Source organism: Uloborus diversus, chromosome 3, assembly GCF_026930045.1.
Source record: "Uloborus diversus isolate 005 chromosome 3, Udiv.v.3.1, whole genome shotgun sequence".
Taxonomy (NCBI): Eukaryota; Metazoa; Arthropoda; class Arachnida; order Araneae; family Uloboridae; genus Uloborus; species Uloborus diversus.
Window position 1 is genome coordinate 112,248,954 of NC_072733.1, and position 25,462 is coordinate 112,274,415.

At 33.5% G+C, this 25,462-nt stretch overlaps 1 protein-coding gene across 3 annotated transcripts in view; it reads right to left on the bottom strand.

The window, feature by feature from the left end:
• LOC129218072 (uncharacterized) overlaps positions 1-25,462 on the bottom strand; it is a 208,165-nt gene that overhangs the window by 15,434 nt on the left and 167,269 nt on the right. For 2 of the 3 annotated variants that reach the window (XM_054852261.1, XM_054852264.1), the window contains one exon: positions 2,671-2,753. In XM_054852261.1, the coding sequence (XP_054708236.1) occupies positions 2,671-2,753 (83 nt within the window). Of the gene's footprint in view, positions 1-2,670; positions 2,754-11,522; positions 11,843-25,462 lie in introns of those variants that run through there. The other variant, XM_054852262.1, reaches the window with a different exon arrangement.

The window sequence follows — 25,462 nt, forward strand, 5'->3', positions numbered from 1 at the left end:
CAGTGTACATCCAAAAGTTGCAATTTTCCATTTATTAGTGCATTGTATGTAGAATCCTATTCGACATCGAGCCATGTGAACGTAATTCTAAAAAAAAAAAAAAAAAAAATCTTTTGCAATTATTTACCAGTGTCAAAAGAGCGCGCTTCCCATTTTTTGTATGCGCCACACAAAAGTTTTCCTTCTCTTCTGTAAAGTAGCGATTATGTGATTTACGTCAATCTAATCCTGTGGTACATATATGTAAGGGGAAAAAAAAAACAGATTTGGATTTGAAATTTCCGTAGTAATCAAAACATGGATCGCACTATTTTTTTGATGTGTAAACATCTATTCACTTGTTACATGCAACGATATCCAGTCATACTACACGTTCACCAAATCTAATTAGATTCAAATTGGTAATAACTACGACACTAATAATAACGCATTTATAACAGTTGAGGTCGCAATTGACTATAATCACACGTAACTACATTCCTTCCCCCCCCCCCCCGAATTAAAGTATGAAAAACTAAAGCATCACTTCAAATGCACGTCCACTTTCGTTCAAAAGAGGCATTATTGGCAAAATGCCAGCAAAGAAAGAAACTCCGGAATTCGGAGAAAATCGTGAGTTTTTATATTTCAACTTATAGAGAAGAAAAAATATAAAACAAGGACACAAGACAATTTCTCCGTTTTTGCTTTGAATGATGGAAAATTTCGAGTTTCCTTTGAAAATTTACAGGAAAAAAAAAATTACAATCTCAGGCTCAGATTTTACATTAACTGAAACGTCGAAAAGGGGGGAAAAAAGTCGACAAAGGATTACTTATAGGAAACGTCTGAAAAATTGGCATTTTAATTAGGTCTTCAAACTTCTCAGTATTTTAAAGTAAATTATTTGTTGTATTTGCTGATGCATTTAACTTTTGAAAAAAAAAACCCGTTTTACTGTTTTTAACTCTCAAACATGCAACCAATCTGACCAAAAATTGCATAAAAAGTTTCTATATTTAATTTTAAATCATTCGGCTTGAGTCGCAACGTTTAGTATTTCAGACTACCAGTGTACCAACTTCAAGAGATATAGATTTAACTAGGTATTGCTCAAACGAAGAGAAAGGCACTGCTTTTTATAAACGAAGAGTAGTGTAAATTTAATAGCAGTGATTTCAATTTCCGAAAAGCATGTTTGCAGTCAACTCTCGATCATTTTGAAGTCCAAGAGACCAGCTAAAACCTTCGAATAATCGGCAGTTCTAGTTATCGGAACTTCCTTTCCCAGCCATCTGATGAAGAATTTTTATTCTCATTTTCAGGAATAGTGCATAATAAACCGACTACAGCACTTACTTTTTTGCATAAAATTGCTTATTTGCACTGCAAAAATATCTTTACAGAGAATCAATTTCATTAAGATGCTCGAAAAGAGTTGTTATTTTTGACTGATCGCATCTTGAAGCGTCATTAAGTTTGGAAACACAATTCGATATACCCACGTTTTCGAAATTTTCCAGGTACTGCAGCAAAATACTTTCAAAATCTGACACTTGCTGATTAGTGGAGTTGGCGAAGATTCTTCATCATTATCTTCATTAGAATCTACTCAAGCAGACTTGCACAATTGTTTCGTCGTTCAAGGATTCAGACATAGTAACCTTTTACTCAATATTCAAGTAACCTTTCAGCTCAGTCCACATCAACAAATATTTTAAACTGATCTCATTCGTCGGTCACTTTAGCTTCATTATCATTGTTGTTTATAGCCCTAAAAGCTACTACTGTTCCTATCGAAGGCACAATTTTTTCTCTTGACTTCAGTTCACATTATTTTCAAATGTCTTTTCGGTCTAAAAGCACGATTATTTGAGTAATTCAGAGGCTACTTTTTTCAATGTTTTCCAAAGTTTTGAGACTCTCAAAGAAAAATGAAATTTTAGGTTGTCAGCCACGCAAAAAGTAGTGCAATCGACTGCTTTTCGTGATACCTTGCACCACTGCGCATATTAGGGAATGTTGGTACTAGGCTTGTAAATAAGTTTATCCCCCTCACACAAGCTGATAAGCAAAGAACTGCGTTAAAGGAAATAAAAAAGTTTTTTTCTTATTTTTTCTGCATTTTATGCATAAAATTAAAATGAAACTTTGGTCAAGCTTCGACTTAAAAGGAGTATATTCGAGGTATAGAAACAACTTTGCATCGAAAATACTAAATTATTTTGGGACCGAATGGAAACTTCGAGGTAAAGAAATATTCAAGTTATAATTCTTCGAGTTACCGAGAGTCGACTGTATACTCAAACGGTACATGCATGCCCAGTCCAGCATATTTCATCCTTCATAGCGCTTGTGAAAACGCAAATTCTGTTGGCTATGGATGGGAAATCTTTTACGAAGTATATACTCCTTTAAAAGAGAGATGCATACAATGTGTCGAGTAGAACCTAAGGGACTTTTCGCAGAATTATGTCACGTTTTTCATCATATTTGACATTCGGGAAAATGTCGAGTAATATTCAATGCTGAAAAAAAATTAAAAAATTATTTTAATTTGCGGAAGAATGTTGTCTCATTTGAAAGAATGTGAAAGTACGATCTTCAACCCCAAAAATGGCTTTTATATACGTCATTGCTATTTGGTTTATGAAAGCTACTAAAAAAAAATCGAAGGGGAGTGAAAGAGACCTGTTCCATTGTCCGGTGCTTGCATCCATGATTGAGACAATCCACTCTCTAGGAGCTCATCAGGATCGAATTCTTTCAGCTCTCTGAAGGAAAAAAAGGTCAAAAGTCAATATAAAACACTGCAATAGGGGAAGCTGCTGTACCCACGAACGAAATTTACTTTTCAATTTTTGCTGCTCTTTGGGAATGGATAATCCATCGAAAACTTTTCTGGGAGATACTACAACTTATCATCTAATTTGGCAATTTTTGTCAGGTGAAAATCTCTAAGCTTTCAACCTCAAAAATTTTTTCTTAAAAACCATCTTTTTTGTCCGTGGGTACAGCAACCCGTTCACCCCGCGGACAGGTGCCTTTGTACCCATGGACATATAAAACAATAATATATAAATAGGTCTGAGGAACTAATTTATACTCAATGCATTTTCATAAGTCATTTTATATTGAAATACTTTAAACATCCATTGAAAATAACATTAAATAACATATCCAACAGAAATTTAACTTTGAAAATTAATCGAAGGTTTTTTTTTTCAATTTTTAAAATTTTCCTTAATTTTTAACGTCAGTGAACGCTTTAAAAAAGTTACAAGTCTTAAGAGAGTTAATGATGTTATGAATAATTAATATGTTTTTAAACAAAAAAAAAAAAAAAAACTAGATTCATGAAAGTATGACTCTCTATGTACTTACATAATAACTTCAATTTATATGCAAATTGAAACCTTTAACCAAAATTAACCCATTACATAAAAACTCAGTTTAGATTAAACCAACAAAAATCTAGAAAAGTCGACTTCAAATAAAAATAGGTGGGATTGACGGTCTGTAGATCCTACAACAGGTGTGGGGGTTACTTCAACAATTTATTTTCAAGTCGTACTTCAAATTCATCATGATTGTCAAAAGCAAATTTTGGACGTTGATGACAAGGCAGCATTTTGAGGTACTTCGCAATGTAAGAAGACTCAGGTGTGACCCAAGGAGACTAAAAATTGCTGTCCGTGGGTACACATGGTTGTGTGTCCTTGGGTACAAAGGTATGCCATTTTGGTTTTGCAAGGCAGTCACATCGACAGGACCACAGTTTTACAACATTAAAAATCAGAAACAAAACCTTCAAAATATAGGGAATCGTGACACCTACAACAAAAACTAACAATACAATCCACGACGAAGTAAAAAAAAACAAGAAATTGTTCATGTTTTATTTTACTTAGATCCTACTAAAACCGAAAAAAAGTGATAGAATCTTAAATGTTCGTTTGATGGCGTTGAAACTTTCCGGGGTATTGGAGAGGGTTGAGACACACACGTTGAACTCCAATGGGATCCCTCTCGACGATACCTGGAATTTCCCGACCAACGTCCGTAGGTACAACCGTCCGTGTGTACAACAGCTTCCTTTACAACTGAATAAACAAACTGAATTTTAAAAAAGTTTTCATTCATTGCATATTTTACAAGAAGTCTTTAAAATTGATTTGAAGATTACGCAGATTTTCGCATGTTTTGACATGACAAAAAAAAGTCATTTTCAAAATTATTAATGATTTGAAATTATTAATAATTTCGAAATTAAAGTACATGACAGCATGTAGTTGATTGAAAAATTTTCTTCTAAATTGTGAAATTTCCAAGATGTACCTTAAACGGGGTTTAATTGGACCCAAAATTTCATATTTGTTGTGAGTTTTACACTGATGTTTTGGTTAAACTCATAATGTGCACTGATAACCTTGTTTTTACCACTCTTTTTTGACGTTCTGCTACCATTTAAAGCCTTTTTTAAGCAACAATTTTAATTCTTTGCATCTTTTTTTCTATTTTTAAAAAATGGGTTCAAGGGGGGGTCAAGGGGGCTGGGGCTACTTGGTCCAACTCAGCAAATCCATTAGAAAAAGCTGTAAAACAGGTGGCAGCTTAATTTAAATTACTCAGTTTAAATTGAGCAACTCAATTTAACGGAAAGGGTGAATTTATTTTCTCTGATATTATTTAATACCTGCTTTTCCTCGCTACTAAGTACTACAGGATGCCAAGGCTTGTTTTGTGAACGATATTTTAGTTTCCTTTTTAGAGTTGATATACTTAAGACAAAATGGGCTGATGCCACTATCGAAGACATTTCTCTGGAATTAGTTGAATCTGGACACAATTGTAATGTTTCCTCTTAATAATCCGCATTATTTCCTACTTCAAGGGGTTCTCTTCTACTTTCGAACCCTTTTTATCCCCAGACCTGCAAATAAACGGGTATAAATAGTTACTTACCTCTTTATTTTAAAAGATTACAAACCTAACTTAACATATTTTAGTGATGAAATGTGGTCTGGGGCTGTTGAACGCTGGGTTCAAGTAGCCCCATTTTAAGGCAAACAGTGCACTTTTAATAACTTATATTAATTAGTTACTGTGTTAATTATATAGCTATAACCGTAAAACATTGTTATTTTATTAAGAAATAGAATGCAGACATAAAACTATCTTTACCTTGATGATATCAGATGTTTCCATGAATTTACATGTGAAAGTTTGAAGACACTAAAAACAACTGTTTAGACAACTTGCAATCATAACCTTAATCAGAAAAAGGCGGGAAAAGCAGAAACTTTGTTTCATGCTCCAGCCTCTGCCTAGTACTGCTACCTGTCATGGAGAAGGTTTTTTAAGTCTATACATTGAATTTCATAGGATCAGAACGGATTCTGAACACTTTTTTCTCATGGGTTCCAGTAGCCCCTAGAGGCTCAAGTAGCCCCGCTTTACGGTACTGCAGTTGATAATATCATTTATCTGCCACCCTGCATCAATTATGTAAACTATCTTTGCGCCACTAATTGTGTCAAGAAAAAGCACTAAAATCAACTTTTAAATCAATATTTTATTTCTCAATAGAAATTTTTATAAGAACAAAATGGTAGCCACTTATTCCCTCCTTTTCGTTTATGATGGGTACTTACAACAAGTGAGATGGAATTAGTCAGGATGTTTAGCTCAGATGCTTCGTCTATATGCACTTAATTTTACCATTTACTAACATAAAAAAATAACTTCATATTGTGTCTAAGATGTAAATACTAGGTTAAAGTTAACAGATATGGCTTCATATTATGGGTTGAAAAGGCTACAAATATGACAAAAATCATGATTTAAATACGCTGAATAGAGAAAACTGCTTAGCTGATAGAGAAAAACGGTTTTTAGACTTAGAGCCAGCACATATAATATGGTGAAAATCAGTTTAAAAAAATTCCTGACACCAAGCAAATATAATTTTGTCGACCTCTATTATGGAACAGGGGAGGAAATATATGAATACTTTTAGAAGAAACCATTGCTTTTTACATAGTGTCAAAATTTTCTGGTGATTAAAGAAAAAAAAAAAAAAACATGAAATTTAGTACATATCCACTACAATTATTTTAGTATACAAGTATACAACATGCTAATTCATTCTTGGTCGTAACTGTAGCAATGCAATTAATGCTCATCAAAGAAAATGAGTTCTGTTTTCAACTTTTATTTAATCTGCAAACACGGGTAAGTTAAAATGTATGCACCATTTGGATTAAACAATTGTTGTAAAACAAAAATACCATAGCCATATGAAATATAGAAAAATATTCCTAGAACATTTGTTCCATATGCTGGCACCTGGCCAAGTGAACGGTAAGGAAGAGACTTATGGCTGTCAAAATAATGCTAGCAGAGAGGAAGATACCATTTTAGGAAACTACTGGCGTTTATAAAAATAGTTTTTCTCGCCAAGAAAGGAAAAGGTAACCATCCGAAAAAAAAGAAGAGAACGAAAGAACAGGGGGAAAACGGAGGAAAAGAACAAGAAAGCACGAACATTTATGTGAAACCACAATTCTTACTAATGTATTTTTTTTGTCAAGTCATCTTGATCATGATTGAGTTTCATCTCTTCTAATAAAAGGCAACTAAAATACACTTTTTTTGCTCCATCGCAGACAAAACAAACAACTTCCAGTCGTAATCTACTTATTTAGGAATTGTTTATACTGAAATGCTTTTTAAATTTATTTGTTTGAGTTTTACGCTATATGTAGCAAATGATGTGTCAATAGAGGACAAGAATGTAGTAACGTTAGGTGAAAACATGATTTTTTTAAAAAATAAAAATTCTTTTATCTTTTTCTCTAAGAATATTTTTTTTTTTCATAAAAATTCACAACGAAGTACTTCAAGACTTTTACCTGCTACACTTCGCCAATTTACGAATAAATTTTCTAAATCAACTTCTTTTCTTAAAAATTAGAAAGTGGAAGAATTCGTGTAAACCAGAAAATGCAAATTCAAAAGGGTTGCTTAGTTGACCGACTCCGGATCCGAGTTTGGGAATTTCAGAGCCTTCGATACGACTCTGACTCTTTTACCCCAAAATCAACCAGAGTCCGAAAGCATTGGCAGAGTTGCCGACTATGGACTCAGACTCCTTTATCCCAAAATCAGTCCGACTCCGACTCCACAGCCCTGAAATTGAAGCAGTAGTTATTTTTTTAAACTGCCGAAATCACTGTTTTTACTTCCTTTTACAAAAAAGAAAGTACTGTATTCGCGAAAAAATTTCACTCAAAAATCGACCTTAGTTTCCATTTTACTCACGCCCGAATGAATATTGAGTTTTTTTTTTTTTTTCGACTCGATCACACGTGGATAAGTGCTTAAAAACGTATAGACACGCGAAGTATCCATAATGACGATTCCCGAGTTAATTACAACGAGTTTTCTCGTGACGTCTGTATGTACATATGTATGTATGTGCGTATGTATGTCGCATAACTCAAGAACGGTATGTCCTAGAAAGTTGAAATTTGTTACGTAGACTTCTAGTGGGGTCTAGTTGTGCACCTCCCCTTTTATTTGCATTCGGGTGTTTCTAAAGGTGTCTTACGCCTTTTTGGGGGTTAAATCATTGTTAATTTCGATGAAAATTCAAGTGGTGTTATAATCCAGTTATAATCCAGTCATAATCCAGTCTTTTGGTCGCTAAGTTTTGCTGTCAACTTGGCGACAAATTTGGCGATTTTTTTTAAAAATCTGTTTCATTTTGGCCACTGTTGGTGATATTTAGACAGTAAATTATTGAATCACATTAAAATTGCCAGTAATGGGGAAATGACATTAAATTGGAGTAAAAGGAAGTCATGTGATGCACACATCAGCTCGTTTTTTTTAAACGGGAAGCTGAAATGTCAAGTTTAGTTTGCGTTTGTAACAGGAAAGAACAACAGATTCATTACCGGTTAATGATCCATACCTGAAGCTGTTAGCAAAGAATACACTCTAGATTTACCAGGATGTCATGCTAAAGATCAGGCTGTTGCAGTTTTTTTAGTTTCATTGGAAAGGAGAAGTCCAAAAATTCAACTTGTTAGACGTGGATCTGTACCGTTTTTTGAAGTGGAATTAGTTAAGCATTTCACACCAATAATTTGAGTCATGCGAACTTTCGCATGCTTACTGAATACATTTTATGTTTGTCCGTCCTTTAAATGTCTTGGTAGAAAAGGCACTTTTGTTTATGAATAAATTGCGTGTTAGTCAGAAAATATCTAGTTGCAAATCGCTATTCTTAAGGCAGTACTGATGATAAAAGTAAATTGTATTAAATGCTACTAAAAATTTCATTTTTATTTAAAAGCTGCACCAAATGTGCTCAAGCAAATTTAAGCATTAACGTTTTTTTATTATTTTTAAAGCACTCATTTATATTCTTTTTCGTAACAAGCACCCAAACTGTAAAAATATATAACACGACCTTTTCTTTAAGTACACATGCAGTTGCCGAAACTTATTAAAAGTGTCGTTTTGAAAAAATAAACGAATGATCGTGATAAAACATATCGCGCTACACAACGAAATTTAAGAATTTTTTTGCAAAACATTTAAGTTACTGAAGTAACTTTAGTAACAGGTCGCGAATAACGGAACTAACAGTCCCGAACTAAAACTTTTGGGAGGCGGAAAAAATCTCAATTTGCCGAATGAAACTTCAAATTTTACTGAATGATAAAATACGATCATGCATATATATTGGGTGAGTGCAAAAATTCGTGCGGAGTTGCAATAGATGGCGTTAGAACGGGCGTAACGTGTTGTCATTAATGCCACTATCTACGTAAGTCAGATCGTTGGAAAGGTGACGTGTGCAGCTTTCATTCCAATCAAAATAATTTGTGCAGATACAAACTGCTTCGAGAAAGATTACTTTCAAAATGAGTGTTGATAAAGTGCATTCACTGCATGTTATGCTTTACGAGTTTCGGAATGGAATAAACGTTGCAGCAGCCGTAAAAAACATTCAAGACGTTTATCAAGATCAAGCACCAGCTAAATGAACTGTGGAAAAATGGTTTGCAAAATTTCGTTGCGGAGACTTTAAGCTGGAGGACGAGCCACACTCAGGTCGACCCTCCGGCATTGATGACGACGTTTTGCGTTCTTTAATTCAGATTACTCCGCGAATTTCAACAGAGAAAGTTGCTACAGCACTTAACGTTGACCGATCAACCGCTTTTCGGCGTTTAAAAAAAATCGGATTTGATTTAAAGCTCGATATATGGGTGCTCCATTTGTTGACCGAGAGCAACAAAATCCAGCGAATTTTTGCTGCCGTATCTTTACTCGAGCGGCTCAAAAACGAGCCGTTTTTGGATCGATTAGTGACGGGCGATGAAAAATGGGTCCTATACATCAACATTCAGCACAAACGCACATGGAAACAGGCAGGTGAACATGGTGACGCAATGGCAAAGGCCAGTTTGCAGCCGATGAAGGTGATGCTCTGTGTTTGGTGGGATTTCAAGGGTATAATTTATTTTGAGTTTCTCCCCGCCGGCCAAACGATTGATTCAAACAAGTACTGTCGTCAATCAACTAATCTGAACCGAGAAATAAAACAGAAACGTCCGAGTTTGTCAAATCGCAAAGGCATAGTCTTTCATGAAGATAACGCTAGACCACACGTTTCAAGACAGACGCTACGCAAACTGAACAGCCTGAAATGGGATGTCCTAACTCATCCACCGTATTCTCCCGATATCACACCATCGGATTATCACTTATTCTGGTCATTGCAAAATCATTTTAATGAAAAAAAACTTGACTCTTCGAATGCCTTACAAAACGTCGTGTCTTCGTTCTTCGAATCTAAACCACGCAGTTTTTATGATCGGGGCATCCGTATGCTGCCAGAACGTTGGAAGAAGATTATAGACAACGATGGAGAATGTATCATTGATTGAATAAAGAGTTTTGATTGCCTAATCACTGTATGACTTTCTTTCACAGACTCCGCACGAACTTTTGCACTCACTCAATACCTAAATCTATATACCTACCAAATGAGAGGATATAAAATAGGCATGGGGAAAAAATCTAATTCTGCACAAGTATCTTCCAATTTTTGCCCAATTTTCATACAAAATGTGCCGAAAAAGAATTTTTGGTAGGTTGCTGTGACCTCTCATCGGAGCACTCCTGCTACTAAGCCTTTTCTTGACAGATATTGAAAATATTCAGGAGAACATGTTTTAATAAGTTCTTAATTATGCATCGATCTAAATAATGTTCTGAGTAATGCAATTCAAAAATGCAGTTCTTACTAATCTAACTTGTTTCTTAATTTATCACAGTAACATCAGTAAATAAGTAAAATCACTAGAAGGAAGACGTTAATGTTTCTTAGATATTTCATTTAATCTGCTTATTTTGAGGAGAGGGAAAGCCAGCACAACTGTGCTTTCGATTAAAAGAAAATATGTTTAGACCTTAGACTACGACCAATGGTTTTCATCCAGTGGTACGCATACATCTTGGCGTTCGCGCAAAAATCCCCAAGAGGCAAGCAATACTATTTCAGTGAACCAAACAAATAGAAATTTGAGGGTGCTAAATCGGAGCTATAGGTAGGATGAGGCAGTACATCCTAGCCCATTTCAACAATGGTTTCACGGGTTAATTGAGCAACGTGAGGATGTGCGTTGTCTTGTTGGAGAATCATACTTCTCGTTAGAGATCCACGACGTTTCTCTCTCATGTCTGACTCCCGCTTCTTCAAAAGTATATGCGAGTAGTAGTGGCTGTCATTGTACGCTACAATTTGAGTTTGAAGTAAGGAAGTTGAAACTTTAGTAGGTAGGCCAAAACGATGTTTTTTCAGGCACTGATTCTCGACCATTTCTGAACTAATCTATCCAATTGTCAAAATTTCCACAGTTTTACAACTTTCCCCATACACTTAAGTCATTCTATAGAGTATACATTCGATGGTTTTCAACTTCAGCAAGCAAAAAAGGAATCACAGAACGTTGTTCAACCAATGTGGAATTTTCAAGAACACCCGACATCGTTTAACTTAATTTTGAGGTTATAAAAAGGGCAATATGGATCGATCAGCAGCTCAGAACTTTTCCCGATGATGCCAACTTAAAACCTCAAATGTATCAAACTTGTACCACCAAGACCCACACCAATTTGTCTTTTTAAGTATTCAATAACCCTCATAGATAAAAATTGATTTTCAATTTAAAAAAAGAAAAGATTAAAAAAAAAAATGTATCAAAAAACCACGGAAACTTTTTAAATGACACGATGTATTTTTATCAAGAACATATTTTAACGTTTCACCGCTTTTCTGAAGAAACATTGTACTTCATGTTTTAAATATATTGCAGTTTAAATCTCCAAATTAGAAAAGCACATACGCATTCGTAAATATGTCATACTTTGTTTTTTTCTTATAATACAAGCAATATTTTCAAAAAAATAATCCCTACCACTGGAAAGAAAGTACAATTTCATAGAGCAAATATTCATCTTACTTTTGCGAATTTCTTTTGGAACATATTCTCCATTGTATCAACAAATGCACGAGACTTAGAAACGTGCAGGCCATTTGATGTTGTGAAATGTCTTAGAGCACTGTCTTTCATCGTGGTCTCTTTTAGTTAGAAGCCAAAGAAATCATATTGTGCCAGACGCACAATGAAGTCCAAGGGTAAAAGGTAATTTAACCTGCGTTAATTTGTGAAATAGGTTCTAAATATAGTTCATTTTCAGTGCGAGACCCATGCTTCTAGTGCGTCCTTGGTTCAAAAATAGTTCTTGAAATGTAAATGCGTTTCATTGACAGCAACTGAACTCATTGTAAATCCATCCAATCCAATAATTTTTACGCTATCCGCTTACTCATATCATAATGAAATCCAAAATACTTAACAGCAACAAGCAAGAGTGCATGATTTTTGTTTTGACAAAATTACATTCAAGTAAGTAAGGAAGGAACAAAAATAATGTAGCATGGCGCCATCTAGTTCTCAATGTCGAAGCTACAAACTACTTTCGTTTGCGTTGAAACCGTAATTTATTGTAAAGAGATGAAAATTGATTCAAGATATTCATTCGGTATTTTCTTTTTCGGAAACTCATTAGACAGGAACTTTTTTCGGAAATTCATTTCTTCAACCAAATTTCCTGGTTCTGTAAAACTGATTTTTTAACGCAGAAAGATGAAAAAAGATCGATAAATTCAGTTGTCTTCCAAAGTTTTCTTTACAAACAGTCTCTCCCTCCCCCTCCTCTGAGTTTTAAGTTTTTATAGGATAGATAACAGTTTTTTAGGATAGATATCAGCTTTTTTTACACACCTATTTCATTTCTACATCTTGATTTTAATTTAGAAAAATTGCAAAAAAACGTCCACAAAGCATAAAATTTCTCAAAAAAAAAAAAAAAAAAGAAAGAAAACATATTTCCGTTAACAAGCACAAAATTTTTTAACGTTTTAAAATGTCTGAAATGCGTTTTTTGAGAATCATTTACTCAGGAACTTTTTATACTGTTTTTTTAAGCAAAAATTTCAATTAAAATACCATAATTTCCGATAAATGCGTGAAAAATCTTAAGCATTAACAAATTGGAAAAAAAGTATATCCTCCATTTTTTTTTCAGATTACTATCTTAAACGAGTAGATTTGTTTTCCGCTTCCAATGAGATCTCGTAATTTTACAAAGGCAAGGATATGATTTAATAAGAAAAGGAAACTAAAAATAACACATTGTAAGAAACATGCATTTTCATACATTATTACCAGAGATGGGCTACTTAAATTTATATTTTTACATTAAAGCAAAAGAAGTACAGCAAAATTCTGATTAATTCTGTATTTATTTTTCTAGTAAAATTTACCATGAAATCAAACTAAAGTTTAGAATTTTATTTTAGAAAAATATCCACATTTTAGTAAAAAAATTCAGAAGTTTCGAATTTTCAATTTAAATACGCTTAACTAAATCATTTTTAACATGGACACCCAAATACAAGGTTTCAACCTATTTTCAGCATAACTTTCAAGTCTAACATAAAGGAAACTAGCACTCATATGTTGCACTCAAATCCTTTTGGTGATTATGGACAGGAAAATTCAGCACACATTTATATGCTTCAGTAATAATAGCTTATCAGTGACGTAGTTTGCAGGAATGTCGGCTACGGCGGAAATTTTGGGAGCGTGTGGGGCGGCGCGGTCACCCCGCCTCCCTCACGCAAAGAGATATTCATGCAGAGAAAAAAGAAAAAGAAAGATGCATATGTGCAGGGCCGTCATGAGGTTAAAAAAGTAGAGGGGGGTGTACGAAATTAGTGGCCCCTTAATTATTTCAAATGTGTCTTAAAAACAGAAAAAGAAATTGAGTCTCAGCTTCTGTTTTAAGAGGAAGTCTAGGTTAAAGAATTGACAAAATTAACCTAATCGTATATATAATATTCTTTCCGAAATAAGGGGTCCGGGGGGCTCCTCCGGAATTTTTTTTCATTTATAGTCTTAAAAATATATTTTAGACGATTATTGGTAATGTTAGAAGGAGAAGAGGCTCTAGATTGTTCCCCATCCTTTTTTCGAAATTGAAATATTAAAAACTGAAATAATAGGGGGGGGGGTGCTTGAACTCCTCTGGCTATGCTTATTCTCGGAAGGTATGAAACATCACTAATTATAAATTCCGACATAATTTGGCTTAGTAAACGATCATCGGCAGCTTTTGGGGGTAGAACTTTTATGAAAGTATTTTATGGAAAAGTTCAAGGGGTATACTTCCAGAATAATCAGTATAGCGCACCAAATTACATTAATTGTTGCATCGTGTCAAAGTTAAATGAATGATTTCATCGCAACCTTTTTACAAAAATCTATGGTGCGGACTCGAACTACGTCTATGTTTCTTTGCAGAGGCGGCGATTAGGGCTCAAATGTGGGAAGATGGGGGGGGGGGGGGCAAAAATTAAATTGAAAAAGGAAACACAAAAACGGCAGCAAAAAATTAAAAAAAAAAAAAAAAGGAAAAAAAGTGCAAAATTTTGTTTGGGCTGGTTTTGAGAGTAGATAAGTGAAAATTGATGAAAATCTAACAACTTAACTCACATTTTTCTTAAGGTTTTGATGAATTATGTACACAATAACTTCCCTCGAAGAAGCTTAGACATGAATTACACTTACGTTATTTATCCCGAAGTATTTTGAGATGTCACAAACACTTGGGAATAACTTCATTAAATCACGTATGGCTTTCTTTTAATAAAAATAATTGATTTACTAATATCTATACAATGAATACATAAACTAAAAGTTACTGTTTGTGCTAAATAATGTTTTGTAAGCAGATGTACAAAGTAAAACAAATAATTACGTTCTGAAAATTTTGACATTTTTGCTTTTTTTGTAATTTGGTTCTTTAGTAGGAAAATAAAATAAATTTCCTATAAAAAGTGGGGGGGGGGTGTTCCCCCCTTGCTCCTCGAATCGCCGCCTGTTTATTTGTATTTTTGAATACAAACTAAAATTTAAAAACATGAAATTTTGACAGAATGTGTCAGCCGAAAAAGCCAAATTCAAACAAATTCAATGCTTGTTGTTATCAAATGAATTAATCAAAAAATCACTGTCAATGTGAATGATAAAATGAACATGTTACCGAAGGCAGGATCAAAAGGCTTTTGGGAGTTTCTTGTTGAACACAGAAGTCGTTGTGCTGAATTGATGTTTCCTTCGTTTACCCGAAATGTCAATAAAAAGGATACCATTTTAAAAACGAATGCTCGTTTGTGGCTGTTTTATCGTTTCAGGAAATAAGTGGCATTTTTAGTAGCCTTATAGAAGGATAAAATAGTCTTTAAAAAATTAAGTAATTATTCAATGAAAATGTAATTTCGTAATATATGGATGCCTCAATTGTCAAATCGATTAACTCCACTTTTTAAAAAATCTCCATCTCTGCTTCAATAGTGCTTTATCAATGCTTAGCATGTGAATTTATATTCAAGTTTTGGTTCAGCATATTTCTAACCATGTGATGGCGGAAAATGTAACACGAGGGCCTATTTACTCCTATGGATATCACCATTTTCTTCATAACTATTCTCTATTTTTTGTTTTATCGAGTTAGTTCATTTGGCAAGTGACGCATCCCTATGTCTTTTAAAACTGTATTTAATTAGAAAAGTGTGCATCTTTTAACATCCTGAGCGCCACCTTTAAAATTAAAGTATAAAGTAGTAAGAAATTATAGGCAAACAGTTGCTTCACTGCAAGCATACCAAAAAAGTATACAAATGAAGAAGAGATTCAATGCAATTAATAATGAAAAATGAATTTTTGCAGCAAGTGTTCTAAGCTTTCCTAATTGTTTAATAAGAATTGGTAAATACAAAAACAATTTGAGATAAACTTATTGGAAGACGATCATAATATATGCATTGTTGGAAGCACCTCATATTAAGAAAAAATCATTTATGCATGCTTTTATGTTAAGAAAATTACATTTATTTCCCAAATAAGCAACTTGTAAATTTTCTAAGAAATTGTTTCAATGGGAATGATTATTTCCAGAAGTAATAAAATTTTTCGTTAAAAAAAAAAAAAAAAAAAAAAACTACTAAATTGGGGAGTAAAAGTCATCATATCTATTATCTTACTGAAAATGGTTTCGTTTAATTTACCAGCAAAACGTTATGATAAAGTACCAGTTTTAGTCCTTTACTGCTGTTAGCGTAAAAATAATAATATGTTTTAAATATGTTATGTTTCGCGCTTCACTAATGACTAATCAGTATTTCAGTTTTTTATTGATACGTAAAATATGCATAAAAACTGAAAAGCTTAAATAAATGTATTGCTGAATTAGATCCGTTTATTTATTTATTTATTTTTTATTAACGCGGAAGTATACTGAGAAAAGAAAATATATGAATAAAATGCAGAGGAAATTGGAGATAATACAGGTGCACAGATATTGCTACATGACTAAAAAATAAATAAAGGCATTAAATGAATGGAGGTAGAAAATGGGGGCGTAGTTTAGAGAGTGAAGGAGGCAATTCACCCACGCCGTACCCACATTTTCAACGTTTCTGTGACATTTAACTTCTTAAAAATGGGATTTCTCTTCCGCTCCTACACAATTTACACGTGGCGATAATTATTTTGTCTTAAATGAGCCTTAAAAGAATCATCAACGAACTTCAATTAGCCGAAGTGGTGTAATTTAGAACGAAAAGAAGTAAAATTATGAAAGATTTTGAAATTGATTCAAAAAATAGAAAAAACCAATCATCCTTAATATAACCCAGGAGATGACTGGTTTTTGGGCTGGCTCATCGATTCATATTGAAACAATAGCGATTATGTAAGTATAAATTCATGTATGAACAGCAAAAGAATGTATAGTGTGGCACTGGTAAGTTGATGAGCTACCAAATTCTCAATGTTTACTCCTTAATATGAGGTATGTGGGACACCAATCCGATTTTTTTTAAAAATATAATCGTTAAGAACAGTTAAAGCATTATTTTAGAAAATGATGATGAACTTTTGTTTTTTAATGATGTCCGAGATAAAATCTCCTCAGAGTCAGAAAGACGTAAGTCACTATGACAATTTTACATGAGAGAGGAAACACTTTTTTCTGGCACATGCAAAGGATGGGACGCGCGCTCTTTTAACCCTGGTAAAAAATTAAAAAGGAAATTTTTTAAGAATTACGTTCTCATGGCTGGATGCGGAATGGGCCTCTACGTACAATGCACTAATAAACGGAAAATCGCATATTTTGGATTTACGTCACTCTGGCTCTGGGGTACAGAAATAAGACAATATAAGTTTTATTTATTTGTTTATTTATTTTTTGTTTCAAAACTTTTGTATAAGGTTTCAAAAACGAACTATTCTCAAAAGTGGTCCCACTTTACCCCAACCAACAATATAGATTATTAACACTCATGCGCCAAAAAACCAAAAATAAACAACCAATCAACAATCTCAAATCCGCTGCAATTACACGTCTGCTTTTCTCCGAACTCTCCAGAAAGCGGACAACATTGTCAAGGTCATAGTTCAACTAACCAGAGCTTCACTATAAGTGGACCTTTTGAAGTTTGAGTAAAACGCATGCTAAGTTCAAACGGGAGGTAGGCTTTCATTGAAAGGGTTTTTCGATATCATGCTATATAGCAACACCTACCAGGGCCACTATTGCTTACTTTCCCCCAAAACAGATGGAAGTTTCTCCTTCCATTTGCACTAGTTATAGCTAAATTTTTAATTAACTTCTTGGTGCTTCAATTGTATTTCTATGTAGCTCTTGAAGAAATGATTTTGAGCGAAGAAAGTAAATGATCCAGGCATATGTCGTGAACTTTAAAAAAAAAAAATGTTAGTAATAAAACTACCAAATTGGGTTTCACCTAACTGGTAGTATTTTGAGACTTTTAGAAGTTTTTTTTTATTATTATTGATTCTTTATATCTGCATAGAACTGTTAAAGTATTAGTTCAAAGTGTAACACAATATAAAAGGATACTGTATTTTGATACAATGTCAAACTGAAATGCTTCTTAACATAACACTTTATTTTGTGGCTAAGAGTGAAACGATAAATTTAGTCACGGTTTCAAAAGCTCCTGCTATTTCTTATGATTTCTTATGCTTGTGGTAGAAATAGTTTTCTTTCATAGTTTCATGCATACATCTAAGCAATGGATCTAAGCATCTGGCAATGGAATCCCTATGTAACACAGAAGACAATACAGCAGAATTAAGTATGGATGTATGGATTAGAGTAAAGAAATTTAGAAATCAATTTTCCAATGTGCGAAATTGGATGCATTAGTATTTTTTAAAAGTTATGTTATAGCCTGATTCATGGAAAATTTAACAATTGCTTAAAACAGAATTCTTTTTTTTTCTTTATTTTGTTGCATAACAAAAGTACATAGAACGAAAAAAATATTTATGTTATTGTCAAAAGAAAAAAAAAGCAGCTCCTTACTTTTATACCAAAAGACTTAAATGATTTCCACCTCCAAATGAAGGAAATCCGCTTTCCTAAACGGGAAACGCGAATTAGGAGAGCTTTCGTACAGACATTTTATGAAGTACACTTATCTGAATTAGCGACAATTTATTGTATTTAGTTCAAGAAAGCATTTAAGTAAGAATAGCGAAACAATTAAATGTTACACTTTCCATCCAGATTCTCTATCAACGGTTCGTTCGAATTACTGTTGATTTTGCTCTCCGGTTGGCGAAATGAATCAATTTCTGACTTCATTTCGGAAACTATTACTCTCGTTTCTAAAAACTAATGTTTTGCACAGAACTTCCTTTTTAAACCGCTAATGCATATGCACACGCATATCCCCCCAACCAGTTTTCAGATACTGTAAATATTTTTCAAATCTGATTTTAACGCGTTAAAAGGACCACGATATTTACAGTAGAGTATTGATATTTTTTGATACATAAAATTATTAAATGACGACGTAAATAATATGTACGCCAAGTTTTGGGAAAATTGGTTCAGTAGATTTTGTGTGAATAAATTGGACATGTATGACTATATGATCCGTCAGAGATGCAACTCCGCAACAATTTTCTAAAACTTAGTTAATTCATTATTCAATCCATACTTGGGCAATTAATATAATTATGTTACTTAAAATCATCAATTTAAAAGTAATTTATATATAAAGGGTGTCCCAAAATTAACGCAAGATTTGAATTTGCCGCCATTTTGGCAATAAATGGTTGGCAATCCTGAAAAAAGAACAATTTGACAGCTGAGAGTTTAGGGTAATCAAAAATGGAGTATTATACGATACAATAACGCGCTTTCATTATTGAACAATTGTTTCAAAAATAATGAAAGTTCAGGCTGGTCAAGCAGTTGCTGTTATTGGCGCTCGGTATCGCAACGCGGTAATGCACTTGTGGTTGTGGGCTTGTTGACATAGACCTCTGAATTCAAATAACCCCATAAGAAGAAATTTAAAAATGTTAAATCACACGATCTAGGGTGCCAATTCTGATCACTGAAATGAGAGAGTACGCGACCAGGAAATGCCTTATGCAGTAATTGAAATGTTTCACTCTCTCTCTCTTTAGCTGTATGGCACAATAAAACCCCATTTTTACTAACCCTAAACTCTCAACTGTCAAATTGTTCTTTTTTCATGGCTGCCAACAATTTATGGAAAAAATGGTGGCAAATTCAAATCTTGCGTTAATTTTGGGACACCCTTTATATGTGTGTGTATGTATGTGCATATGTATGTTCCCCATACAAACCCAGAGCTCACGTCGGATCTCGACTAAATTTGACAGGGAAGTACTTGGGCACTCGAGAAGGAACGTAAGGGTTTTTTGAAAGCCAAAATAGTACCGTACACTGTAAAAAAAAACTATAAATTTTGAAGAAGTTATCCGTATTTTTTACAGAAAAAAACTGTTAGTAATAAAATACAGGATTTCTCTGTTTTTTTTGAATCTGTAACCGGTTATAAGCGTTAACTGTTACCATCGCCTCACCGCGTACTTTGTTTTTCTTCGAAATTTCGCCCGCCTGTTTAGATTTCGGTTCTCGTGCTCGAGTTTTTTGATCTTATATTTATTTAAAGCAATTAAGTCTTAAATCGTTTGCAACTTCCATTTCATTGCATCCTAATCAATATTTTATTATTATGTTTTTTTGTCATCTGTTACAGAGGCATATTCGGAAATTTACCTTTGTATACATGCATTTCGTAGTAGTATAGTAAATATTGAAATGTATTTATAAAAGTATGGTTTCATTTTTTAATCTTCATAAAATAATAAATCAGCTTGAATAAATAATAAAAATACGGAAGATTTCTGTATAATAAATGGAAGAAAACTGGCGTCCTGGCTGACAGTTTTTTTTCCGTAAATTTTACAGATTTTTTTTTTACAGTGTACCGTTGGAATTTTAATTTTAGGCCCCAAAAATGACGTTTTTCTATAATGTGACTGCGAAAATATGCTCTCAAAAATTAAGGTAAAATATCCATGGAAACCCCTGATTTTTCTGCATCAGATAAAATGTGTTCCAATGTTCTAAGGTAATTAGAACGTGAGTTACGACTGTTTTAAATTAATCTCGTGCTAAAGCTAAAATGCAGGTAAGTCTTCAATTAGAAATTCATTGTTGATCACGGTCATTGTTGAACAATGCATCCATTAAAATTTGTAGCGTGAAGAAAATCACGGAGAAGAAAGAGCTGTTGCCATTTTTTCTCGAATTTGAATAAATAAAATGTTGGCTCTCGTTTTGAGGTTTTTCCTGTAATCGGAAAATTCAAAATTTTTGCTTTTTGGTGAATTTTCCGCAATCTTTCGGAAAATTTTACAAATACTGTTTTGTTCAAGCCTGATTGTTAAACACGCTTCACTGGACATAACTTTTGTTTTCAAGGTAGACTTGCAAAGCCGGGCGACGCAGCTAGTCTTAAACAAAATTAGAAGCATGACAGTATGAATTCGTTTCGTGAAGTTTTCAGGTACAGTTGTTCTGGTAAAAAAATTTCCCTTTCAAACTTTCACATAAAAATTTGAAATTGGAAATGACTCAGCATTCAACTGATGTTCCGGTAGTGGAACCTTTACAAATTTACCCCTGATATGTGATATATATACATAGGGAAGACTGAGAGATTCCCTTTTTTGTTGGAGCTTATAACTTGTTTGATTCAATGGGAACGAAGCGATCTCACGTTTCGCATTTAGAACAATCTTTGCCCCTCCAGAATACTCTGCTGTTTTATAAATTTATACATCGGGATAATTTATTTGTAAGAAAAACCAAAAGTTGGTAATGGAGGAAAAGGGTCCTTATTAGAATTTTAAATAAAAGCATATGAGAAAAAACAATTAAAAAATTGATCTTGCCAAATTAAAATATGCAACAAAGCAAACAGAATAGCTATTAAAACTGTTATTTAACAAACAAAATCAACTCTGTACTCGAAAAAAGTTAGCATTACTGATAAAACTCATACTTTTCCATCAGTCTTGATAAAGTATACAGTGAAAGCTAAGAAATCAACATTAAAAGATGTTTAAACGTTAACGTATATGATTTTGGAGATGAACGAAATTAGTGTTTTAATGTCATAAAGAAATCAAAATTGACACCAACAGTCAGCAGAAAGTACTTTTCGAATGTAAAGAAGAAAAATATTAATTTTTGAATTTCAAGAGTAATTTGGAAAATAAAAGCAACTTATAAGCTTTATTGAAGATTCAATAGTTGGTGCGGGCATTTTTTAAACACAATGTGATAGAACTTCTCCCTTCGCTATTAGTAGGGGATTTATATTAACTACGTGCTATATTTTGTAAGGCGACGGCACGTCTGTTAAATATACTCATTGCCACAAAAATTTACGCACCAAGAAGGATTTTCCAGAATGAAACAAAATTTTACACTCGTAATGGCAACATTGATATTAGAAAGTGATTATAGAATGAAAGTAAAAAGATCATTAATTACTGGAAAAATCCAAAATGTATGCAGGTTTAAGTACCCTGTTGAATCACTTATAGCTTGGATGTACGAGGCTATCTAGCCGAGAATCGATACATAGCTGTCTCGTACCATGTTCTGCGTCACCACGTGCCACAGTTACTGTAAACGTGCACTAATTCGATCAAACTCATGGGCTGTCCAATTTACCGTCTCAAGTGATGCCATATATCCTCGATTTGTGACAAATGAGGGCATAGCGCAAGTTAGAGAAGTTAATATGTGGAACAGGAAATCCACTGAGACCCTAGTTGTGTGTGACCAAGCATTGTTCTGTTAAACATAGCACTGAAACATAACACAAACGTACCGTAAAGCTGTCATAGTGTCAACATTAGTGAATCAACATTAGGGATGACGTTTCGTGTACGAGAGCACCCCATAATATCACTCCAGCTGTGAGTATAGTGTGCCGCTGAAAAGCAAAGGCTCTATTTGGGAGTTACTTCGAGTTTCCACAAGCGTAGGAAAATGTCATCATTGCTCAAATTCAATCTAGATTCATCATTAAAGACGTTCGGGATCCATTCGATTGCAGTCAAATAATGTCGAACTCGACACTGGGGATAACACGAAATTTTGGTTAATACATGAATCCAGCAATGTTTCTACTTTAACCCATTAAGCGCCACGTCTCCCATTTTGGGAACCTTCAGTTAAGATGTTTTTCTTCATCAAGTAATTAAGATATAATTTTGAAATTTTTTAAAATAAATGATAGAAAACCAAACTTTACTGGTAATTTTTTCAAAAAGGTTTGGAATGTAAATTCTTTTTTGAAATTTTTTTTAATTTTGCGAAAATTTCTTGTTTAGGCATTACACGGGGAAAAAATTCCCTAAAAATAATAAATGCAAATGCAGGAAATTTGGAACATGGAATATGAAGCTCAATCGACCTTTTTTCAAATCACAACAAACAGGGACCAAGAAAAATAATTTAAAGTAGTTTTAGAGGACTTTATTTACTGAAGTCCCAAAATGGGAGACTTGGCGTGTTCTGATTAGCAGAGCAAGTCATGCCCAGTAGAAATCGTCCTCACCCATTTTTGCATAAATGAACTCTTCCCTTTTTTCCTGTTGAAGCCACAGCCCCCTTTGTAGTTTCTCATTGTAAAAACTCTTTTGTTGTTCAAGGTCAAGAGCAGGTGCTTTTATCAAAACAAGTAACATTCCATTCGTTTAGAAGAAAGTTCTGAAAAAACAGGGGTGCCAATCCTCCCTAAGGAGGATGACGCATCTCTCTGAATTTCTACAGATCACGAAAGATATTTCCGTAAAAAGAGTTCAAATTCTCATTAAAACTATTCCTCCCCCCTCCATAAAAATATTTTGTAGCTCAGTCAGCTCCATGCTCCCCTCCCCCTTGAGGGCGCTCCCCCTTTAATTAGGGAGATTGAATTTCAATAGAGAAATTTCTCCACTTTTTTTTTTTTAAATCAAAAATGTAGTAAGAATTTTTGACTTTGCTACGAGCTTCAAAAACTATTTAAATAATATATTTTAGTTTAAAACAAGAAGATGAGTGCAGTTTCACTTGTTTGTGAATCGCCAAATTCTTTTCAGATAGTTGAGAGAAAAAAACTTTAATCGAAACGTTTAGATCACATATAATGCGATAACTGTCTCACTTTATATTTTTACAATTTATCGTAATTTGTTGGATGAAATCGGAGAAATTGTGACCGTTGATAATTTTTCAATGCGAAGCATGCTAGACATTTATCTCTAAAAACATTATGATGATGAATAAATCATGTCATCAAACATGTTGTGAAGCAACCGAAATGTTGACTGCAAAAAAAAACCCTTGCCTATAATAACACAATTACACCATCAAGGAGCCCAAAAATATCTTAGTTCCATTTTATAAGCTACATTTTATATAGTGTGGTAGTGTGTAATGGTAAATGACATTTCATGTCATTGTCATTTACCATTGCTCGATCCCCCTACATGGTTAATAAAAAAAAAGCTACCTCTTCTCTTTTTGTGTATGAAAATCCTGAGGTTTTTTGCTAAAAGGTAGTAAAATGTGTGGGAAAAGTTCCGTTTTGTACAAAAATGTATAAGAAGAAGGAATGCAACAAGAATGAAAACCAGACACGGAGTGATGTACGGGCAGAGGGAGGGGGGAGACGTTTTAAGGGCCCCAACGTTTCAAGAAATTGAAAATAACTAGCATACTAATACTTATTAATGTTGCAAATATACACTGCTAGCCTCTGGGGCTGGCCTCCACAGCTTTTGTTGCAAAGGGGCCCAAAATGTATAGCATTGGGTGTCATGAAAACTTAAAAGTTCTACATTTTAAAGCTTGAATATGTTAAATATGTACATAAAGTACCAATACCTAGCCATATTAATTACATAAAAGCGATTTTAGGGCTTTCTAATTGGATTTAGCCAGAAATTATTTAAGTATCAACATAATGGCAGGGATATGTATGTTGTCCCCATTAAACGACAAGTCTCCCATTTTGGGACCATACCATATCTCTTAACCTAATAAATATTTTTGCGAAATTTCAGCTACATATGATTAGAGATGTGTATTGAATATCAAAACACATGAAAACTTAAGTATTTTCAATGTGGTTCATATAGCGGCGCCTAATGGGTTAAAAAAAAAAAAAAAAACTAAAGAATCGTAAATGAGACATTTCAGCTCGGGTATAAATTCTTCTACTTTATTCTCTTTGAAAACTTAAGATATTTAATTTTTCTAGTAAACAAATTTTCCTTAAGAATCTTATTGCATTTTTGATGATTAAGTACGTTATTTTAAATGCATTCATAGATAAATTTCATTCACATTTTTAATTTGAAAATGCTGTGAAGCGAAATTTTCGTATAACTAGTTTTGCGTTATGTTAAAAACAAGACCCTTTAGTTAACTGTTAGTCATAAAAATTGCGATGCACTGCTTTGCGGTTTTAGGGAGTCTGTTCATATTTAAAGTACTATTAAGTACTACTGAATAACTACACCATTGATATAGTTTTATAATCGATACACACATAAAACAAATAATAAATTCAAAAGCAGAACAGAAGGATCAACAGTCGGGGCCCGTTCAAATTTTACGGAGTTCCTTGATTTAAGAAGGAGTGGGCCCCGACTGTTGATCCTTCTATTCTGCTTTTGAGTTTATGATTTGTCTTATGAGTGTATCGATTATAAAACTATTTCAATGGCGTAGTTATTCTGTAGTCCTTAATAAAATTCTAAACTACTGGGCTTATATTTTTTTTTCTTTTTAGTTTTTTTTTTGGTTTTTACGCAGTCGGGTTTTTTGTTTTTATTTAATAATTATTTTTATTAGTTCCTTAGGTGTTTTTTGAAGACGGTTTTTTTAATTTAAAAGTAATTTATTTTTTACTTTTTAGTGGTGCAAAAATAAAACAAGTACGTAGGATAGAGTACGTGGCACATGTGGTTGACATTGATCTCGAGTGAGAAAGCGTCGAGCACATGAGTCTGAAAACAGCTAAGATGAGCACGATAGAGAAAGAAATAGACCACAGCGACTCAGAGACTTCCGACGACTGTGAAGAAAGACTTTTTCAAATGCAAAAAAAATATCTATGCGCAAAAAAATTTTTGTCTTCATCATTAGTTCGACTTTATCAAAGTTTGCTTTCCGAAAGGCACGAGTTACTAAAAAAAAAAAAAAATCGTTTAAGTTTTTTTGTAAAATTGTAAATTTTAAAATTGTAACATCGTGAATTGTAATTTATATTTCACAACAATACGTATCACACAACCCTCGATAAAGCTGTCTTAGATTTAGGGAAAAAGAACTTTGCGAAAGGACGAGTATACGTAGCTCTCAGCAGAGTCAAAACTCGAAGGAATAGCTCGATCTGATTTAGATTACTTTTGAAGGA